At 47.1% G+C, this 21,616-nt stretch overlaps 1 protein-coding gene across 5 annotated transcripts; it reads left to right on the forward strand.

The window, feature by feature from the left end:
• Window positions 1-1,061: 1,061 nt before the first annotated feature.
• Window positions 1,062-21,193, forward strand: wdr62 (WD repeat domain 62). 5 transcript variants are annotated; one of them, XM_041941498.1, is made up of 33 exons: window positions 1,062-1,322; window positions 3,725-3,816; window positions 4,110-4,172; window positions 7,668-7,725; window positions 7,840-8,007; window positions 8,311-8,448; window positions 8,541-8,723; window positions 9,173-9,333; window positions 9,417-9,603; window positions 10,487-10,618; window positions 11,287-11,450; window positions 11,568-11,659; window positions 11,899-12,024; window positions 12,931-13,001; window positions 13,133-13,254; window positions 13,354-13,429; window positions 13,919-14,030; window positions 14,220-14,283; window positions 14,381-14,494; window positions 14,585-14,691; window positions 14,977-15,029; window positions 15,117-15,341; window positions 15,527-15,591; window positions 15,665-15,822; window positions 15,907-16,020; window positions 16,106-16,217; window positions 16,394-16,472; window positions 17,308-17,377; window positions 17,934-18,056; window positions 19,284-19,494; window positions 19,642-19,907; window positions 20,393-20,490; window positions 20,763-21,193. In XM_041941498.1, the coding sequence occupies exons 1-33, from the start codon at window positions 1,218-1,220 to the stop codon at window positions 20,970-20,972; spliced, it is 4,119 nt and encodes a 1,372-aa protein (XP_041797432.1). In that variant the 5' UTR covers window positions 1,062-1,217; the 3' UTR covers window positions 20,973-21,193. The 5 variants fall into 5 exon arrangements, with proteins under 5 accessions (XP_041797432.1, XP_041797430.1, XP_041797431.1 ...); XM_041941496.1 differs by having other exon boundaries at window positions 1,062-3,816; XM_041941497.1 differs by having other exon boundaries at window positions 1,062-3,816; window positions 15,120-15,341.
• The last annotated feature ends 423 nt before the right edge of the window (window positions 21,194-21,616 follow it).

Here is a 21,616-nt window from a genome sequence, read left to right on the forward strand (position 1 = left end):
GAGGAGGGAATTTCTACAGTAGCCCAGAACAGACAAACCAAACACTGGCTCTGGAAGGGACATTAGCAATTAAGCTTCTCCTACACGTTTGGAAATGGGGGATGTGGTGAGGGGTGTTCAGTTGGTTACAATCTTTAATCTCACTACTTTCACTGAATCCTTCACACTGGTCTTCTAAATGTTTCAAAACCAGGATGAGATCTGCATTAGTGTAAATGATTTCTGCAGCAGAATCAAAGGCTTGCACTGTGCCTGGTAAAACGGCCTCTCCACATGAGTGGCACGCTGTCAGTTTTTATTTTTGTTATCCGAGCTGCCTCCTGTTCTTTCTTACCGAGGCAGAGGCAGAAATAGTTTTTTAGCTGCATTGGATGACGCAGGTCTGACCTCCTACCTGCACTCCAGCGCACCTGTGAACACAAGAACTGTTTTATTCTTCATTTTGAATATTGTGATGAACCACAATGCTGTTGCTGTTGTTTAGAAATTAATTCATATTGTTTATTACAGACAACATCTTTTTCATCAGTTTGGGCGGATTCTGAGTAATTCTGAGTTTGAAAACATCAAACCAATCTGGCAACACTGTTCATCAGGTCCCCGCAGCTGGATAAATTGCAGCCTTCTGTCTGCGGTGTGCTCAGGTAGATGTAGGATTTCATGGCCTCTCCTCAGGTAAGACCTTCATAATGCATCATCCAGCCGCCTCCCACCTGACAGGCGCCTGCTTTGACCGTGATACAGAGATATGAGGGGGGACAGTTCACTTCAGTTTCACCGCAGGCTTCTCATACAGCCAAGCGCTCAGTCCTTCTGTTCACACACTTTTAATAAAGCTGATTGTGATTCTGAGCACCTGGGGGTCGCCGAAGTAATATCGAAATTGATTGGTTAGTTAGCGGGCAACGGCCGGGATATGGGTTGTCTATTGGTTGCTTGGGGGACAGAGGGCGGGACTATCTCTGTCCATTGGATGGTTGCTGAACGGATGGGCGGGGCTTAGTTTGAATCAGACTCCCGCTGCAGAGAGAAGTGTCAAGTTTCCTTTAGTGGCAGTTAGCATGAAGCTAAGCTAATCCTCTGTCATTATCATCGGTGAAGAGTTTTGATAAACCGAGCTGCTCCCGGTTCACATCAGCGGGCTTTTATGGCCGAACACTGCGGTGTTCACACGGTGTAGTTTCTATCTGTACTGACGTTAAAGCGAGTCGGTTATCATGGCAGAGGGAGCGGACTGCGGTTCAGTTAACACCGCAAAGAGGAGGCAACCGGCGGGGAGGAAGAGCCGATCGAGCCAGCAGAAGAAGACCTTCAGCAGCCGGGTAACGTTACGGTCTGCTCCGATGCTAAAGGAGCTAACTGTTAGCTCGGCTGGAGTTTCAGGGAGTTTTAACGAAGAGCTCAAAGTTTTCAACAAGTTTAAAGACGAACTGTGACCGAAACGTAACAGAAGAAAACATACAGAATCTACTCAAACTCCACATGTGTGAATGTTTGAAGCTCTGAATAAACGACATGTAGCTGAATCACTGCGACGTTAAAGTCGTGTTGCTAACTTCTCATAGCAACAAGCTAATGCTAAGACACAACAAGAAGCAACAGGGCAGCGGTGTTACATCTGTTAACCGTCTGTCTGTGGCCACTGACAGCAAATTTAAACAGCACATTCTGGATCAGATGTCACAGGTTTAAAATAAAACACCAACAGACATCAAATACAGGCACGATGTTAAAGTGAGATATAAAACACACCTGTTCACTGTCTGTCCACCTGTAGCCCTGTCATCATCAAAGGAGTCCATTTTTAATGTCCGTTTTATTTAGGAGTGGTTTTATTCTAATTGACGTGTTTAAAAACGTGTTATTGTCTTTATTTTTGTGTTGGAGGACTCCTCACAGCCCCATAGCCAGAGCAAACATGCATCAGGCCTCCCCGGCCAAGCCCTTTATTTTAGTTTAGATTTTAAAGGTCATTAATCAATATAAATGATCATGGAAATATTGCTGGTTGGTGTTCAGGCACAAATCAATCACAGTTTTCATTTAATTGTTGTGAGCGGCAGCTGATCTGTTCCTTTATGCCATATTCTCAATATTTTTTCTGCATGTTTGTCATTCAGCCCGTGGCATCACAGTTAGTATCATCGTTGTGTGAAACACGTTCATATTGGCTGTGTAACAGTGAATCACATCACATGACGTGAAAGCCTCTGCTTCAGCCGTCTGTTGTTTCAGAGTCGCTGCAGCTCTTAAAGTGCTGCTGTTGGATGAAAGCCAGGTTTTAAATGTACTTTGTTTGTGTTGGAGAAGCTTCCTGAATCCAAACCTTCAGGCACAACAGACGATCACAGACTAGTGACTACAGGACACCAGACAGCGTGTTGTAGGAAGCCGTGTGTGGGCGATGCACTGTGGGCTGTTCTTTTCTCCCCCCCTTTTCACACACACACATACTGCACGCAGGCCTGGCTTGACTCGGTTTGACTCGGCAGGGATTGGATCATCACAGCCGGTCTACCTGCCTGCTTGAAGGTGTGCTGTCACTGTGGACGCTCTCGTCTGCGTGCGCTGTGCAGCAGTTGGTTCCAGCTTCGTATCATCGTGGATTTTCACACTGTTATGATTGTGCTGTAACAATGGAGGCGACGTGATTGAAACTGATGACGTGTCTGCTGTGTCTGCCAATGGCAGAGGAAGCTGTTTAAAAATGGTGCCGAATGACGACGAAGCCCGTCTGACGTCACTGCGGCCTGCTTGAAGCCGGTCGAATGCGCTCTGACGCGACTCCGGAGCCGCTCACCTCAGGCGTGAATCGCAGAACTTGGAGAGTTTCTGCTGGTGATGGAAATGCAAATTAACGCAGCGTGGTTCGACTCTGGGTTAGGGAATGGAACGCCCTAAAGTAAAAGGCTGGAGACGGGAGTTTGTGTAGTGCAAACGTTATAACATGACTGTGGGTTTCTAAAGACCTGAGATATGTGTTGGTTTGGTTTGGTTTGGTTTGGTTTTATTCATTCATGCTGGCTCCACTGAAAAAACGCAGAACTTTACAAGAAAAACATTGGAAAAAGAAATTTCACAACAATTTCAAAATTAAGAAACATAAATAGATAAGTGAAATATTTCTGGAATATATCAGGGCAGTTAGCAGTCATGGTGGCCATGCTATAATATTGTTCTGTTTTTTCTTTTTTCAGTCTAAGTGCCTGACTGCTGCATGCAGTGTTGAGTTTCTCAGCCTGCTGGTCTTGGCCATGGGTTCGGCCAGCTTGGCTGTGTTATTGCCTTTTGAAGGATGAAGGAGCTCAGTGGCCTCCAAATGCAGCAGATGACGACAGTGGAGACATTCAGTTGTAAAATAGCAGAAATTCATTCAAAACTGTCCCATGATGTAATATTAAAAAGCTGAGGAGGAATAAGTACAAAAATATCTCAAATGTCCCTACATGAACAAATCTGGAGACGTTCTGTCTTCTAACAATAGAGTCACTGTAAATGTTGATAGAAACTGGAAACCCAGCTGAACGCAGCTGAGAACCTGTTTTCACTTCTGCTCAGGAAGAAACACTTTGTGAAACTGGGAGATTTTTGAATGTGTGTGTGTGTGTGTGTGTGTGTGTGTGTGTGTGTGTGTGTGTGTGTGTGTGTGTGTGTGTGTGTGTGTGTGTGTGTGTGTGTGTGTGTGTGTGTGTGTGTGTGTGTGTGTGTGTGTGTTTTGTTTCAGGTGAGTCTGGAGAAAGTTTTGGGTATCAGCACAGCCAGTGGCAGCGGTTTGACCTCTGACCCCAACTCTGGGCTCATTGCCTATCCTGCAGGGTAAGCCTCGCCCCCCCGACTCACCTGTATGAAAGGGCAACGCCCCCAAAAGAACACCCCAGTCTGGTGTTTGGATGCGTTGCTCGGTGTGATGACAGAGAGAATTCGAGGGCTTGTCTTTAAATCATCAGTGATCGGAGACGCTCTCTTCAAAGCTGACACTCATATATTTTCCCAGCATGCTCCTCTTCGTCAGGCTCAGTATAAACATGACAGAATAGCAAACTTTTCATGTTCGAGTTGAATCTGCTGTGATTTCATGTGAGCGAAACCTGGCTGTGTTTGTGCTTCAGGTGCGTCATCGTGCTGCTTCACCCGAAGAAGAACAAGCAGAGTCACATCATCAACACGTCCAGGTAGATCACCCCCACCTGCCCGCCGAACATGTGACTAAAATCCTGCACTTTCATGGGAGTTCTCACCTTTCTGGCCTTGTTTATGTCCTTAAAAAAAGACACATCCTCCAAACCTTATTAACCCCACCCCCCCCCCCCCCACAGCTGTCAGAGCTGAACAGTCCTGGTGAATTAATGGGGTCACTGATTTTTGGTTTTTAATATCCAACTTAAGACTGTCATTTTAGGTACAACCCCACAAAGTAGAGAGACTGAAGGAGTGAACAGGAGGCTCCACAGTTTGATTGACAGTAGTTTTAGGGTTTGTGCTGCAGATTTATGACGGGGACGTCAGCGGGGGCTAAACGTGAGCAGCTGCTTCCTGATTGTTTTCTACACTCGGCTTCATCAGTTAACCTTAATCAGAAGTTAAATTAACAAAAGTGAGTTTCTCCGTTGTGAGATCAATAAATCTGATCTAATCTAATTTAAACCTGTGAGTTAATTGTTGGAACCAGTCTCGCTTTTTTATGTTGCTGAAGGTTTTGATGGGAACTCGACAGATATTTTACACCCGAAACCGATTCCGTACTTTTCACCTTTGACTTTTTTAAATTTTTTATTATTTTTATTCTTCATGTCAAACAGAACAACATATAGACGGAATATTAGCCTTCACATTGTAACACCATACTGGCCAGGCCGAGGTTCCCAGTGTCCCAGATCATTGCAAAACATCGATCCTCCAGGTCTTTCTTCAGTCTTCCATGTATTCATAGGTCAAAGTTCATTTGGTGATTCCTTGTTCCAGGACACACCCGTCCACTCTCACACAGTTCAGAAATGATCAATAAACCACTCAGTGACAATAATAACTGTAATCATGTGGTATTCAGGAGATTTCCATTTTCTCCAACACCTTTCACCTTTTTGAGTCGCATGTCTCAGAACAAAAGATATATTCTGAATTCTTTCCATCCACTCTGTGACTCTTTGAATATCTTTACTCATTTTTTGTTATTGCTTTTTTGCCCCCCGCTAGTAGTATTTGCAGTAAATATCTATCACACTTTGTCAGTGAAGAAGTTTCCCGGGTGAATTACATCAAAGTTAAAGTCTGGTTCAGGTGCATCATTGAGCTGATCTCTGTCAGTACTGTGAAATGCTCGGGCAATCCCAAAATATATGGAAGTGACCACAAAACCTCCAGCATTGACCGTGTTCAGGCTTATCACTTCAGGATTGTTTGATTTTGGGGGTTATGAAAAACCTTACATTGTTCTTCCAGGTGAATTCCCTCCATAGCCCCGAGCTGGAAGCGGTGCACTGTGTCTTGTTTAACCAGGCGTCCTCACTTCATGCTATATTAGCTTCTTTTTCCCACCTTGATTTTATAGACATGGTGGAGGGCCCCTTTCCTGTTGGAAGGCTGAGCAAATCTGTGATATTAATTTCCTCTTAACATTACCTTTACATGCATCTATAAATATATTAATAAGATTCATTTAATTGTTTTATCAGAGTAGTGTCTCATCTGTAGGTACCTGAAAAGGTCTTGCTGCTCTAGGTCAGGCATGGGCAAACCATGGCCCGAGGGCCATATGCGGCCCGTTACAAATTTTAATCCGGCCCGCCAAACTTGAAGAAATTATATAAATAAATCCTGTTAATGTTTTATTTCCCTGCAATTCTGCCTTTTTCCCAATAGATGGCGCACTCTAGATACATTGAGCTGTGTTGAGGTGCGGCGTATTACTCCACGTGTGCTCTTTACTCTTCGACACTCAGCCCTTCTGTAAAGATGAGCGGAGCTAAGAAAAGAAAAGTGGACAGAGGATGTCCTGATATGCCAAGAGACTGTGGCGGTGTTTAAAGACGATGATACAGCAAGAAAACTGACTCCAGACTTTGATGCGCTGGATAAAAAGGGACACAACAACACTGTTCCCCTGAAATTAAAAGGACGTTTCTCCGTTGTGTTCTGTAAAAAATGCATCTGAAAATAATTTCTTCAATCAGCCTGACATGTTACATGTCCTGTCTGTTCAGGGATGCACACATGTGATGCTCAGGTGCACGTTCTCAAAACCAAGTGCGCAAATGCAGCGCGATCAAATATAACACGATCAAATATAACGCGATCAAATATAACGCGATCAAATATAACTCGATCAAATATAACGCGCTCCACATTCTGGCTCGTTGTCACTGTCCGTCCTCGCGCTGCTCGTTGTTGAGTTTTGGCTTTAGGGATGATTGAATAGAAGGAGAGGACAAGTAGACCTGCATCTCCTACCGTTTGTTAAATAAAGACAGTCAGGAGGAGACTGATGATGATGATGTCCTGAAGGATAACACAACTTTCAGTTCTTTAAAATAATAAAAACTATTTTATTCATTTAATTTTCAGTGTTTTCAGAGTCATTTCAATAAACCGCTCAGTTCTGTGGGACTTCAAAGATATTTAGTTATAATTGAAATTAAATTACATGTTTTCTACATATCCCATGATATTTTATTTTCTCTTATGAGGTGGATTACCAAAACACTCCATCCATCTGCTCCTGGTCCGGCCCCCCAGTCAAATTTTAGAACCCTTTGTGGCCCACAAGTGAAAAAGTTTGCCCCCCCCCCCCCCCCCCCCCCCCCCCGCTCTCGGTTGTATGTGTCAGTCACTTGTTGGAATGTATTGAGATGTTTGCTTGAGGATATTTTACAGTATGAAGTAGTACCCATGCTTGTCCAGTGTTTAAATCTACCATCTAACAGGTGGTTTAAAGTCTGCATCATGTGCCCCCCCCCATCGTAAAATTCAGGCGTTTTTTCAAATTTAAAATCTTTGAGTTGCCAGATCTTCAGGGGGGGCTGTAATCCATCTTGGCAGTATATCCAAGTAATTTTTAAGAATATTCCCCCCCCACCAGATTGCAGAGGTATATTTGTGCAGCTTAGCTCTAAGTTTTTTCATTTGGCATCATACTCAGAGTCACACCAGCAGATCAGGAAGTTTAATTGTGCAGCCTTATAGTGATCTTCCAGGTGTGGGAGAGCCTCCTTTATCTCTAGGAAGCTGCTGCGTCTGAAATCTTACTCTTGGTTTCTGCTTCCCCAGATAAAGGTGGAGATCATTCTGTTCCACTCATTAAATAGTTTGAGAGGTATTTCAACAGGTAATGATTGGAAAAGAAAGAGCACTCTAGGCAGTACATCCATCTTTCTAACATTGATTCGGTTGGACCAGCAGTTTAAATCTTTTTAATGTCCAGTGATAAAGAGTTCTAATTATATTCATAGATGGCAGATTGGTCTTTAGGTATTGAGTTACATTGTCTTTCCATTTAAATTTGATTAATACTTTTCACCTTTGATGGATGAGAAGCTGGTTCTGCCTGAACAGCACCACAGACTGCAGACCACTGGGACTACATGTTGTGGTCCACTGGTCTCACTGGGTCTTACTGGGATGCACAGACTGGTGGTGCTGGTGTCTAACTGTGTCGTGTGTTTGGGTTTCAGGAAACCCTTCAGTGCTCTGGCCTTCTCTCATGACGGCAAACACCTGGTCACTGGTGAGGTAAGAGCACACCTGAGTCTGTTGTTGTCTCTGTGGATGCTGGGGGGGGGCAGGTGAAGTGTGTATGTACTATATCTGAACCTGTGTGTGTGTGTGTGTGTGTGTGTGTTTCAGAGCGGTCACATGCCCTGTGTGCGGGTGTGGGAGGTGGGTGGAGCTCAGGTAGCCGAGGTTCAGTCTCATAAATATGGAGTTTCCTGTGTGGCGTTCTCCACCAACAGCTGCTACATCGTCTCCGTGGGATACCAACACGACATGACCGTTAGTGTGTGGGACTGGAGGGTGAGGACACACAAACACACACTACAGTGGTGAATGTAACTAAGTACATTTACTCAGGTATTTGTACTTGTTTTTTTCCCACGTTGCTTTGTGCTGTATCTCAGTGAAATATTGTCCTTTTTCCTTTGACGTTACTTGACGACAGCTTTGGTTACCGGTTACCTTCTTCACTCCTCTACAGTTACAGTTAAATGTCACATGGCTGCTGCATTCATGAACACACCAGCACCACTTCTATATTTAATGGAGAACATATTTGTACAGAATCACTGCAGTGTGATGTTTTGTCCTTCCTGTGAGCAGAAAGGTTCGATCATCGCCTCCAACAAAGTGTCCAGCAGAGTGTTCGCCGTCTCTTTCTCTCAGGACAACAGCTACTTTGTCACCGCAGGAAACAGACACGTCAAGTTCTGGTACCTGGATGCCTCTAAAGAACGACGGGTACTGTCCTGACCTGGAATCAGCCAATCACGGCTCATCTCACAGTAGTCTGAATGGTCTTTTCCTTTACATATTTGTCTCCCTGTGTGCAGGTGAACAGCACGGTGCCTCTGATTGGTCGGTCAGGGCTGCTAGGCGACCATAAGAACAGTACGTTCAGTGGGGCGGCGTGTGGGCGTGGCCTCATGGCGTGCAACACTTACTGCATCACCAGCTCCGGCTTGCTGTGTCTGTTTAACCGCAGCCGACAGCTGGAGGCCTGGGTCAACCTCAAGGTGAGAAACAGAATCCACCTGTGCGGCAAAAGATGAATTATTCACCTGTATGATAACGATGCAGCTGTACGATAGAAGACACACCTGTATGACTAAAATACACGTTCTATTGTTGGCTAAAAGACATGTTTGACATCAACCTGCAGCTGAAGGGTTAAGCTACAGCAGCTGGGAGCGATGTCAGGTGTTTGTGTAGTTACTCTCACTGCCTGAAGGGGGAGACAGAATCTCTGCAAATAAAAAAAAAACATGCTATAAACTATCACATACGTTTGAAACTTCACTGCCATCAAGCACCAGGTATGTTAAAAATACCACGTATGGTAAATACGTGCTGTTCTGTGAAAGCACCAGGTGTAACAGTCGTTGATCCTGATGTCAGGCCGCCGTTACCTCAGAGCAGGATCTCTTTGTTCTCGTTAAACTGTAAAATCAAATGTTGTTGACAGACGTCATCGGCGAGCTGTCTGGTGGTCAGTGCAGACTTCGTCTTCTGTGGTTGTGCTGACGGTGTGATCAGAGTCTTCAGCCCGTCCAACCTGCAGTACATCAGCACTCTGCACCGACCGCACCGGCTGGGCGTCGACCTCACCCAGAGCGTACAGCACGGGTACAAATACTGCAAACAAACTGCAATACTGAGAACCCATGTGGGAAAACTGTGATTACTGACAGTGTCTGCTTCCACTGCAGCCTGTTACCCGCCAGTCCTGGTGCCCAGTACCCCGACACGCTGGCTCTGACCTTCGACCCCGCCGCCAAACACCTGACCTGCGTGTACAACGACCACAGTGTGTATGTGTGGGACGTTAAAGATATGAGGAACGTGGGGAAGCTGTACTCTGCTCTGTACCACAGCAGCTCTGTGTGGAGCGTCGAAGTAAGTCCACAGCTGAAGAGCTTCAGATACTAGAAGGAAAAAATCTTCATTTATCTCTGTATATTCTATTATATCATATTCTACAGCACTGTCTTATTTCACTTGCACTTCACCATATCCAGCTCCGGTGGGTCAGACAAAGTTCACTGTGCTTTTTAACAGATTTGAAAATTTCAGAACATGATGTCATGGCTTTAGAAGCTTCTGATTGGCTGATAAAGTCAATCAGAGGTTCACCTGTGGATGTATTTTAAGGCCTTCAAACTCAGTGCTGCTCAGCTCGACACCATGGAAAAACCAAAAGAAAGAAGCCGAGAGCTCAGAAGAAAAACTGTGATCCTCCACAAGTCTGGTGGAAGGAGATGAAGGTACAAGTTCAGATCCACCCCAGAACAGCAAAGGACCTTGACCTGATCTCCATCCACAGTAACACAGTCTGTGTGTTTGGAGGAAAAAGATGATGAAGATCACCATCCGGCCCTGCAGCACGGAGCGACGCCATCATGTTGTTTACTGCTTTGCTGCACTTCGTAAAAATAGATGGAGTCATGAGGAAGAGGAATCTGGTGGACGTGAAGAAGCAACATCTCAAGACAGGAAGTTAAAGCTTGGACAGTGACCCCAAAGTGAAGGTGCTGGAGTCCTGACCTCAGTCCAACAGAACATCTGAGGCTCCGTCAGGAGGAAACGAGCCGACAGACCGACAGAGACTGACTGTGAGGAGCCGCCAGAAACATGTGACCAAGTGTTTGGAAACGTCTGAGCCACTGGGGGCTGAAATAAATCTTTCTCTGTACGATCATTCTGAGCAGGATTAAAGGTCAGGAACTGTGAAGAACTGACTCCAGATCAGTGTCTGAATGGAAGCTGTGTGTCTCTGCAGGTGTATCCAGAGCTGTCAGACGCATCTCAGGCCTGTCTGCCCCCATCCTCCTTCCTCACCTGCTCGTCCGATAACACCGTCAGACTGTGGCACGCCGACCCCCCCGCCAGACACACGAACCTCTACAGCAACGTAAGACCAACAGCATGCACGTGTACAAGTACACAAGTGTACTGTTATACAAGTAAACTAGTGTACAAACGGTCAACCAGTTCACCACCAAGAATATTTTTCACCGGTTATGCATGTCAGTCTGTAGGTTAACTCACACACACACACACACACACACACACAGACACACACACACACAGACACAGACACACACAGACACAGACACACACACACGCACACACACACAGACGCACACACACACAGACACACACAGACACACACACACACAGACACACACACAGACACACACAGACACAGACACACACACACGCACACACACAGACACACACACACGGACACACACACAGACACACACACACACAGACACACACGCACACACACACAGACACACACACACAGACACGCACGCACACGCACGCACACACACACACACACACACACAGACACACACACACAGACACACACGCACACACACACAGACACACACACAGACACACACACACACACACAGACACACACACACAGACACACACTCTTCCAGGACACGAAGTAAAACTGACATTCGTAGTACAAATACACACCAGTGTACCAGGACTCACCAACAGACAGCCTGTAGACGTCCTCTCTTCTTCTTTGCTGTCATAAATCACTTCCTGTCTGTCTTTCAGGACCTGCTGAGGATCTTGTATGTGGGGGAGAACACGCAGCACCTGCAGGCAGAGGGGGAGAGGGGGGAGTCAGCGGGGGCTGATGGGAAGGCTGGGATCAGAGTGTTGGCGATCAGTCCTGATGGACAACACCTGGCAGCTGGAGACCGCTGTGGAAACCTGCGGTAAGAGAGAAACATGTTGTCACGCCGGGACCGAGCCGGACCGCCACGGCCGGACCCTGTGGAGGAAAACCTGGTCCTCACAGAGGTGGACTGATGTGTCTGTCTGTGTGTCTTCAGTATCTTTGGTCTGGAGTTTCTGGACGAGCTGGTGAAGATTGAGGCTCATGACTCGGAGGTGTTGTGTCTGGCGTTCTCTCCCACATCCACAGGTAAGAGCTTAGGTCAAAGGTCATCACCGGGACAGGTCTGACTGTTAGCTGCTGTGATCACATGGTAACGTCTCCTGACGGCTGATTGGACCATCCAAAGCCGTGTTGTTTGTCCTCCTGGCAGTCAGACGTGAAGGTGGATCAGCAGCTGACTGCTTCCTGTGTGACTGTGAGTCAGACACGACGTGTTTGTCTCTGACTGCCAGAGCCTCACCTGAGGAACGACTCTGTGGTTTCAGGTGTGAAGCTGTTGGCGTCGGCCAGCAGGGATCGACTGATCCACGTCTTCAGCCTGGAGAAGAACTACAGTCTGGAACAGACTCTGAACGACCACTCCGCCTCCATCACTGCCGTCAAGTTCACAGGTGAGGTGCAGCAGGTTAACAGGACGCCACCTGTAGAGGCCTGCAGGGTTTCAGTGAGTGCAGAGAAGAGACAAACAGTAAGCAGGTGCATCGGAAATCTTCAGTGGACTCGTGCTGTAATTACTCCCTGAAGTGACTGTTTATCTTCTTTCATTCATCAAAGTCATTACTTTCATAAAAGTACAAAAGTATTGGCATTAAAATATTCATTAAGTAGTACAAGTAAAAGTTTTTATTATGCAGAACGACTGGATTATAATTATTGATGCATTAATGTGTTCGTCATTCATATTATTTATTTATATTTTATATATACACACACACACACACTGCTGGGTGACTTTCATTTTTTCAGTTGAAGTCAGATCTTTAGCAGCAATCATGAATCATAATTAGTTTATTCTATTTTGTATTAATTATCAATTAATTAAAAAGTACAACATTTCTTTTATTACTTTAGAAGCATGAAGTATAAATAAAATGGAAATACTGAAGTAAAGGTTTGAGATACTTGTTCTTTTAAGCACAGTACTTGAGTAGATGTACTCGGTTACTTTTGAAAGTGAGCGTTCAGAGGTCACCCGACCTGACGTCGTCTCTGCTTGTTTCATCGGGCTCAGCCGTTTCCCAGCATGCACTGCACACCAGCAGCGGTGATCGTGCTTATTATTGATTTTAAATATGAGGTCAGTTAATTCAAACTCCTGAGCTGAGCTTTCAGTCAGCGTTCATGGTCATCATCCTGCAGAGAGCGCTGTGATGCTGAAGATGAACTCTGGTCTCAAAGTGGGACTCTAGTGTTTGTCTTGCTGCCTCATTGGTTGTCTGATACAGATAAATATATTTATATTCGACTGTCTTTTATTTCAAATAATAAGATGTATACCTGTGCTACCTGTGTTTCAGGTGAGAGTCCAGAGGTTCGAATGGTGAGCTGTGGAGCAGACAAAAGCATCTACTTCCAGACGGCTGAGCAGGTCAGTGTGGACGCACTCTGAAAGACAGAAATGTCCTGTGGGACAGTTTGAGCTTCACTCGGCGAGCTGCTGATAACGTTCGCTGTTGTCCTCCGTGTGATTCGTGGCCGCGTCCCGTCGGTTGTGTCCAGACGGCGGAGGGCTTGTCGTTCTCCAGGAGTCACCACGTGGTGGAGAAGACGACGCTGTACGACATGGACCTGGACTCGTCGAGGACGCACGTCGCCATCGCCTGTCAGGACCGAAACATCAGGTTAGAAATGACAAAAAAAAAAAAGACGGCGTGATAATGATCAGCTGAGCGCGGCGGCCTGAAGCTGACGCCAGAGTTTGTTCCCTTGTTGTTTTTTAGGGTGTACAACGTGGAAACCGGGAAGCTGAAGAAGTGTTTGAAAGGCTCGTCCAGCGATGAAGGAGCTCTGCTGAAGGTGAGGACGGGGACACGTCCTCATTCATGACATGAAACGTCTCCTGGTTCAAACACTTCATACGTTTTATTTCTGTCGAAACTGAAACTGAGCGAAACAAACAAAGTGAAACTTCTTCCTTCTGAAACAACTGAGATGGATCCAGTTGGTGCCTCTGATCCTGAAGGACCCCGAGGTGTTCCCAAGCAGGATGATGCCGTGTGAAAGTTTTCCAGCACAGAACGTTTAGAACGAGGCATTTCAGAACCGGATTCATTGTTTAAATAAGAACCTGCTGCACTGACGCACCTGAGCTTTACTTCAGAGTTTAGATCATCAGTAACGACGACTTAAAGAGAAGACTTTCACTCTGAAACAAAGCTAACAGTGAGTCCAGATAAGACCTGGTCTGACAGCCTCTGAACGGGTGTCGCTCAGCCTCATTCTCTTGTTATCTCTCTGTTGACTCATTCTGTGATGTGATTGGCTGATGTTTTGTGTCGTCCGCAGGTTCAGATGGATCCGTCGGGGTCGTTCTTCGCCACCAGCTGCTCCGATAAAAACATCACCATCTTTGACTACGAGTCGGGGGAGTGTGTCGCCACCCTGTTCGGACACTCCGGTCAGTCAATCCAGTGATGCTGGTTTGTTTTCTGGGTTCTGTTCTGTGTGTGTGTGTGTGTGTGTGTGTGTGTGTGTGTGTGTGTGTGTGTGTGTGTGTGTGTGTGTGTGTGTGTGTGTGTGTGTGTGTGTGTGTGTGTGTGTGTGTGTGTGTGTGTGTCTTCTGAACCCGCTGTGTTCGTTTCCTCAGAGATCGTCACCTGCATGAGGTTCAGCCAGGACTGCAGACACCTCATCACTGTGTCAGGAGACAGGTAAACTGTGCTGATGTCAGCAGACAGGTGCACGTTTCTCAGGTTTATTGTTAAAGAGTAATCTGAAAATCAGTTCAATGTGTGTGTGTGTGTGTAGCTGTGTGTTCGTGTGGCGGTTGGACTCTCACATGACCAGCATCATGAGGAAGAGGCGTGGCCTCAGGCCGGCCGCCGCAGCTGAAACCTGCAGCCGCAAACAGCAGAACATCAGGTGAGAGATGAAGCAGCTCGGCAGGAGGGAGGTGCTCTGATGGTGAGGAGGTCCGTCACTTCATCATAAAGCATCGTGCTGTTATTTCAGGAGAGAGACCTTCATCACCGTACCCTCCTGTCAGCTGCCTCTGATGGAGGAAGAGGAGGAGGAAGAGGCTCGCATCAGAACTCCAGACAGACTGGACTCAGCTCAAGGTGAGGAGGAGGAGGAGGAGGAGGAGGAGGACTGAGGTCAGGTTCCCTCAGTGAGGAGGTTGTCATTCTTTCACAGATGAGTGTGTTCAGGTAAAACCGAAGCAGAGAAACAGGAAGAGAAGAAGTTTGTCTCCTGATGAAGCGCCTGAGCGTAGCGCCTGTTTGTGGTGGAAGCTCTTTGTTTGGTCACGTGTGTGAACACGTACGATGAATCTGACTCCAGTTTTAAAGACGGACGCGTGGAGCGAATCCTCGACTCGCGTGAATCATGTTTCTGTGTTTCAGATCCTCCGCTGCTTCAAACCAACGGAAAACTGCCCATGTGGTTCAGAAAACTGGTCAGTTCCCTCTTCGCCATCACTGTCACTGATCGGCTCACAGGTGATCAATCCGTTCGTCCATCGATTTTCTGTGTGTGTGTTCAGCAGGGTCAGGGCGAAGCCTCCGCTGCCGTCCAATCAGACGCCAAGCCTCGTCAGGTTCGGAGTCGGTGGGCGGAGCAGCTGGACCCTCTGATCATCTGCTCCAGCTTCAGCCCGAGTCAGATGGAGGAGGAGGAAGAGGAGGAGGAAGACTTCCACCCTCAGAGTCTGGACAGTCTGCTGGGCGAGGAGGTGGAGGAGGAGGAAGATGGAGAGGAGGAGAAGGAGGTGAGCTCAGTGAGACTCAGTGAGGTGGGGGCTCAGACGGCCTCTGTGAAAGCTTCAGCTGGATGTGGTGTTGGTGGGCCAGTAGGGGGCAGACTTCCAGTCCAGAGATCCCAGTATTCAGACGAACAGATGTTTCAAGTGTTCTCCCATAATGCATCGTGACGTTAACGTGTGATGTTCTGCAGAATCCAGGTGAGGACAGGAGCAGCTACATCCTCTACCCCGACACCACTGACACCACCACTGACAGGTGAGGTGAGGTTCAGGTGAGAGTCAGTCAGTCCTGTCTCATTGGTGTCTGATGGTCAGTATTTCTGTTTTAGGGAGTTTGACGTTGAGGGCGTCACTGACCCTCGGCAGTCTCTGACCAGGCTGGAGGTCAAAGGTCAGGGGGCGGAGTCAATGTGGAGCACTGAGCTGAGTCCAGACTCGGCCTGCTCTGAAGGCTCAGCAGGAAGTCTGGAGCAGCAGCACGATGCCGGTCAGAGCAGATTATTATTATTATTATTATTAACGATAATAAAGTTATCGTGGCGTCCTGGTAACCTGCTCTCCTCTTCCTCAGACACGGACTCCCTCAGTCAGGGCAGCTCTGTGGGCAGTTTGTGTCTGGAGGACGACGACGACAGAAACTCTCTGAAGAACCACTTTGATACTCTGGCCTCCAGTCTGCCCGACGGTAGCCTCCGCACGCCCTTCAGCCTCATTCCTTCGTCGTGTTTAAACTGTGCCTCTTCACGTGTTTGTGACCTTTGACCTTTCAGAGAAGTTCGACACGGACCCGAAGACTCTACAGCCTCCGGAGGAAAAGCACTTCCTGAACCCTCGACTCAGCATCTCCACCCGCTTCCTGTCCAGATTCCAGGACAGAATCAAGTCAGTGTACCCACAATCCTCAGGGACTGTCAGGGCCACAGGACGCAGAGCGCCACAGTGAAAAAACATTTTCCCCATTTAGATTGTTCAAAAATAGAAGATCAGTCTGTGGCGGTCAGTACTGATGTCAGTCAGTCTCTGTGGTGATAACAGTCTGCTCCTGCGTGTGTCTTTAGGACGTGGCCGAGCCGAGCTCCGCCTCCTGTCTCAATCCCAACCAGGATCTCAGAGGAGAGCAACGTCAGCAACACATCGGTACGAATGCACCTGAAACGCACCTGAAACACAAAAAACACACCTGAAACACACCAAAGCAGCACTAAACGCACCTGAAACACACCAGAGCAGCACTGAACACACCTGAAACGCACCTGAAACACACCAGAGCAGCACTAAACACACCTGAAACGCACCTGAAACACACCAGAGCAGCACTAAACACACCTGAAACACAGAAAACACACCTGAAACACACCAAAGCAGCAATAAACACACCTGAAACACACCAGAGCAACAGAAAACACACCTGAAACACACCAAAGCAGCACGAAACACACCAGAGCAACAGAAAATACATCTGAAACACAGAAAACACACCTGAAACACACCAAAGCAGCAATAAACACACCTGAAACGCACCTGAAACACACCAGAGCAACAGAAAATACATCTGAAACACAGAAAACACACCTGAAACACACCAAAGCAGCACTGAAGACACCTGAAACGCACCTGAAACACACCAGAGCAGCACTAAACACACCTGAAACGCACCTGAAACACACCAGAGCAACAGAAAACACACCTGAAACACACCAAAGCAGCACGAAACACACCAGAGCAACAGAAAATACATCTGAAACACAGAAAACACACCTGAAACACACCAAAGCAGCAATAAACACACCTGAAACGCACCTGAAACACACCAGAGCAGCAATAAACACACCTGAAACACACCTGAAACACACCTGAGACACAGCAGAGCATCATGACAGCTACTTCTGAACATGATTTATGTACCTGACACATGCACCTGTTGGTGAGTAAAGGTTCATTCAGAACCGACTTAATCAATGTTTGTTTTCAGGTGAACTCGGAGTCGAGCAGCGAGGTCGCCTCATCGGACTCGACTCAGAAACAAAACACTAACGGTGGAGGTGAGTCAGCGCTTTAGCAGCTCTGTGTGCTGAAGGTGGAGACAAACTACACCTGCAGCTGAATAACCAGCACGAATCCTCGAACGTTTAAACACTGACACAAAATCAATAACTGGAAAACACGAGGATCAGTCAAAGCACTGACTCAGTCCATATTTTTGTTTAAAGGTTAGAATGTTCGTGAAATAGTTTTCCTTATTGATTGATTATCAGTATCAGATGGCAGATATCGACTCTGTTCATCAACATTCTCCAAGCTGCTTAAAGTCTTTATATCTCTTTCAAATGAGTCAGCGAGTTAATCTGAGAAACGTTTCTCCTCCTCTTCCTCTCGATCAACAGTTTTCACTCTTTTAATAAACTCTGAGTCGTGCTTCTCACCTTGTAGCCTAGAGCTGGATTTTCAAAATAAAAGCATAAACTGCTACAACCCCCATTCCAAAAAAGTCCTGGAATATCCTGCCCTGACGGACTCCGTGTGAGTGTGTGTGTGTGTGTGTGTGTGTGTGTGTGTGTGTGTGTGTGTGTGTGTGTGTGTGTGTGTGTGTGATCACAGTGAGATGCAGCCACTCAATCCTCCGTCGTAGAGCTTCCTGTATGATTTCCCATCAGCCCCTCCGCCGCACAACACGCCGACGACACACTGTGGTGGTCGTCCAGTGCAGAGAAACGCTGCCAGGTGTGTGTGTGTGTGTGTGCACTCGGGTGTTTTGGTGTTTTGGGGGGTTTTCTCTCTGCTGTAAACTCATGAGGTCGGGGGTCAGACGGTCTTCTGTCACGGTGTTGGTGGGTTCGGGTCAGCTCCAGGTCCTCACTGGTCCTGGAAGTCCTGGGATGTCATTAAAAGTCAGGAAATAAAATCTGTATATTTTTGGCACCAGTTTGCAAGTGAAGAAGAATCTCTGGCAGTTTAATTGGACGGCTCCTGTTCCAGGTTTCTGACTCCAGACTAGACTTGAACCAGGACCAGGGATTCAGATCGCAGCCTGTCCAGAAGGGGTTTTATTTCTTCAAAGCTGTGTGTCCTGAACGTGAAGCAGGTGAGAGCTGAAGTAAAGATCTGACTCTGCTCGAACACGGCGAGTTCACGTGCTGATCATCAGACTCAGGGAAGCTCTGCAGCAGGTGAAGTGATGAAGACGTTCACCTGCAGCTGAAGGTCTGTCAGCTCGTCACTGCAGATCCACGTCAGTCTGCGACGTCGGAGGTTTGAACTGTTTCTGAAACAAGCGTCAGTCCAGCTTCAGTCTTCACTGACTCTCTCACCTGTCACAAGTCGTGATTCTCCACATTCAGACACAGCGACTGGTCTGTGAACTCACCACGCCGTGTCCGTCACGCAGCACGCAGCCGATGAGCTCCAGTGTGTCTGTACCTTTAAGAAGACGCGGACATGCGTGTTGAAATCTGTTTTCATCGTCAGTGTCTGACAATACCCAAGAACAGGGTCCCAATCTGGGGTCAGGACTCTCTTCTGAGCAGTTTGAGGTAGAGAGTCCTGGATGTTACTGGTCTAGAAACGGTCTGTAGATAAACCTCATGAAACCACGACTGGTTGTTTCTGCATATCAGACGTAACATGTTCATCAGTGAGCGTCAGAGATGCTGCGACAGAGCCAGGCTAGCTGTTCCAGTCTTTATGCTAAGCTAACGGGCTAGCGTAGAGACATCCTCCAGTCGTCTTCTCGGGTCCCTCTGAATGTTACTGCTGCTGTGATCAGAACGAAGACCAGCAGCTGCTGCAGGTGTTTGATGCCTCACCTGGATGATGCAGGTCTGCTGTCTGATGACACCAGCAGAGCTCAGGTGTAAACCGGTTGAAGATCACTCACCTGTTCACCATCACCTGAGATCCGTCTGTCCTCACTGCTCACTGTCTGATCACCTGCTTTTTTTAACCAACCAGACATCACCACTGCGGCCCACACCAGCAGCATGACGTCTGCAGTCCAGCAGGGGGCGCCTCGGCTCGGATACCTGGGAACCACCGCCAGCTCCAGAGCAAAACTGAGCCAGGACCCACCCACCTTCTCCACCTCCCTCCAGGAGGAGGAGGAGCGCCTGTCCTCCTCCTCGGACCTCCAGCCTCCCGCCCCCGACCAGGACCGGACCAGCAGGTAGCACCTGGTTGTGTTTTATGTGTGTGTTCTTAGTGGCGGGGGTTTGAACAGTTTGAGTTGTGACAGAAGGTTTCAGTATTCAGAGAAAAACGTCTTTTCCTGGTTCTGTTCCAACGTTTCCTGCCGCCTCTCGTCGTCTTCCAGCGGCGTCGTCCAGAAGTCTCAGTGTGACGTACCTGCAGCCAGCCCGCAGGCGTCGGCCACGCCCACCGAGGTGATGCCGCCGGGCGAAGTCGGGAGGTGGAGCGTCAGCAGCGTGGAGGAGACGCCGACCAATCAAAGCCAAACCCTCATCCAAACTCCCGCCACCTCCACGGACACGCCCACATCCTGTGACATTAGCAGCGGCACCGCCTCCAGGATGGAGGACAGTCCAGGAGGATCCGAGACCAGAATCCAGAATGATCCAGGTAAGAGCCACAGAGAAGGTCTCAAAATGTTGCTTTTTATTTTTCTGTTATGAAATCTGAACTTTTGTCTTCAAACGTGAACCTTTACGGAACTTTTCGCGTAAAATTTAGACTTTAGTTGTTCTTAATTTCTTAAATTAAAACTTTTTGTTTTAATTTAGTTTTTTTTTTTCTTTAAATATTCCAACCTTTTTCTCTAAATTTGGACTTTTTCTCTTTAAAAGATTAAAGTTTCTCAGGATGTCACGTCTTTTTCAAATATGACGATTTTTTGACTTTTTTTGTCCAAACATGTTGGAGTTTCTGATCGATTGATCGATCAGTCCTGTTTTTGTTCCCATCAGACTCGTCTGTGGGAGCTGAGTCTTCCTCCTCCTCCTCCTCCTCCTCCTCCTGTCTGTCAGAGACACTCCTGTGTGCTGTAGCGCCCTCCTCAGGTCAAAACTGTAAGAAGAGACGAATCAACAGGATGTTTGTCGTTGCAGGTTCGGGTGATGAAGAGTCGGTCAGTCTGCTGCAGTGTCAGCAGGTCGCAGACGAGCTGAGACAGACAGCGAGACGAGCCGCGCACCTTTACCGACAGGTAAACTTCCTGTCTCACTTCCTGTCCGACTGTCTGCTGCTTCAGCGTTTGAGACATAAATTATGTCAAGAAAGAAAAAGGTGAAATATTTTTCCCCAAAAGTTTCAAGAAAAAAATCATTGAGAAGAAACGAATGTTAATTTGTCTTTCAAAGCTTTAAAAGCAAAACTTCAACTTTAGTCACGTGAAGCATGAAAAACGTTTTCTCTCACAACATTTCTTGTAATATTCAGACTTTTAGCTTCAGTGACAGATTTGTGTCCTTCCTGTAGCTCGGCGTCTTGGTCGACAGCTCAGAGACGCGTCTTCAGATGTCGTCCGTCCTTCAGGAGGCGTTCGATGTCGTTCACTCTGAGCTGCAGGCGGTGCTGCGGGGCGGAGACGGGCGGGGCGGCGGCGAGGCCGCTGGGACGTTGTCTCTGCTGGAGAAATACTCCGAGCAGCTGGTTCAGATGACCCGGAACAAACTGAACCGCATCTGAACCGGGACCAGCCAGCAAACGGCTGTTTGTACGGAGGCTGAAAGAGGACAAAATTCACCTTCACGGCAGCCGGAGTGCCGCTGAGCTGCTTCCACAGACGTCAGTATTAAATTTAACGCACCTTATGTTTGTTTTTAGCTGCAGGTTGTTCTTTTGTGTTTTCAGTCACTGTTTGTACAGAAACTCGTTTTCTTAATAAATGTTTAATGTGTCAAATTTCATACTTGACTCAAAGATGAACTGATTGAAACTTGGCGGTCAAAGGTCATCGTGACATCACATTTTGACCACAACTGAAGAAAAAATTAATTCTGACTAAATTTCAACACGTATTTCGAGTCTGGACCGACATGGACGGATTAACTCGACTGGTTGATGAAGGCAAAATCTGGTTTCCACCTTCGTTTTTCTTTGGTTTGGTTTTTAATGACGTGAACGTTTCGTGATCTAACAACATAAAATCATCTGAAGTAAATCAATCATATTTTATAAACTGAGTTGAGCCGTTAGATCGTGTCTGCCAGTCTGTCTGGTTACCTGTCTCCACTCACAGGTGTTCGTCACACCTGAGCCTCGTTACGTCATTTTATGTCTTACAGAAACCGCTGACCTCACGACATCACAGTGACGTCCAATCAGTGACG

Source organism: Chelmon rostratus, chromosome 7 (assembly GCF_017976325.1).
Source record: "Chelmon rostratus isolate fCheRos1 chromosome 7, fCheRos1.pri, whole genome shotgun sequence".
Taxonomy (NCBI): domain Eukaryota; kingdom Metazoa; phylum Chordata; class Actinopteri; order Chaetodontiformes; family Chaetodontidae; genus Chelmon; species Chelmon rostratus.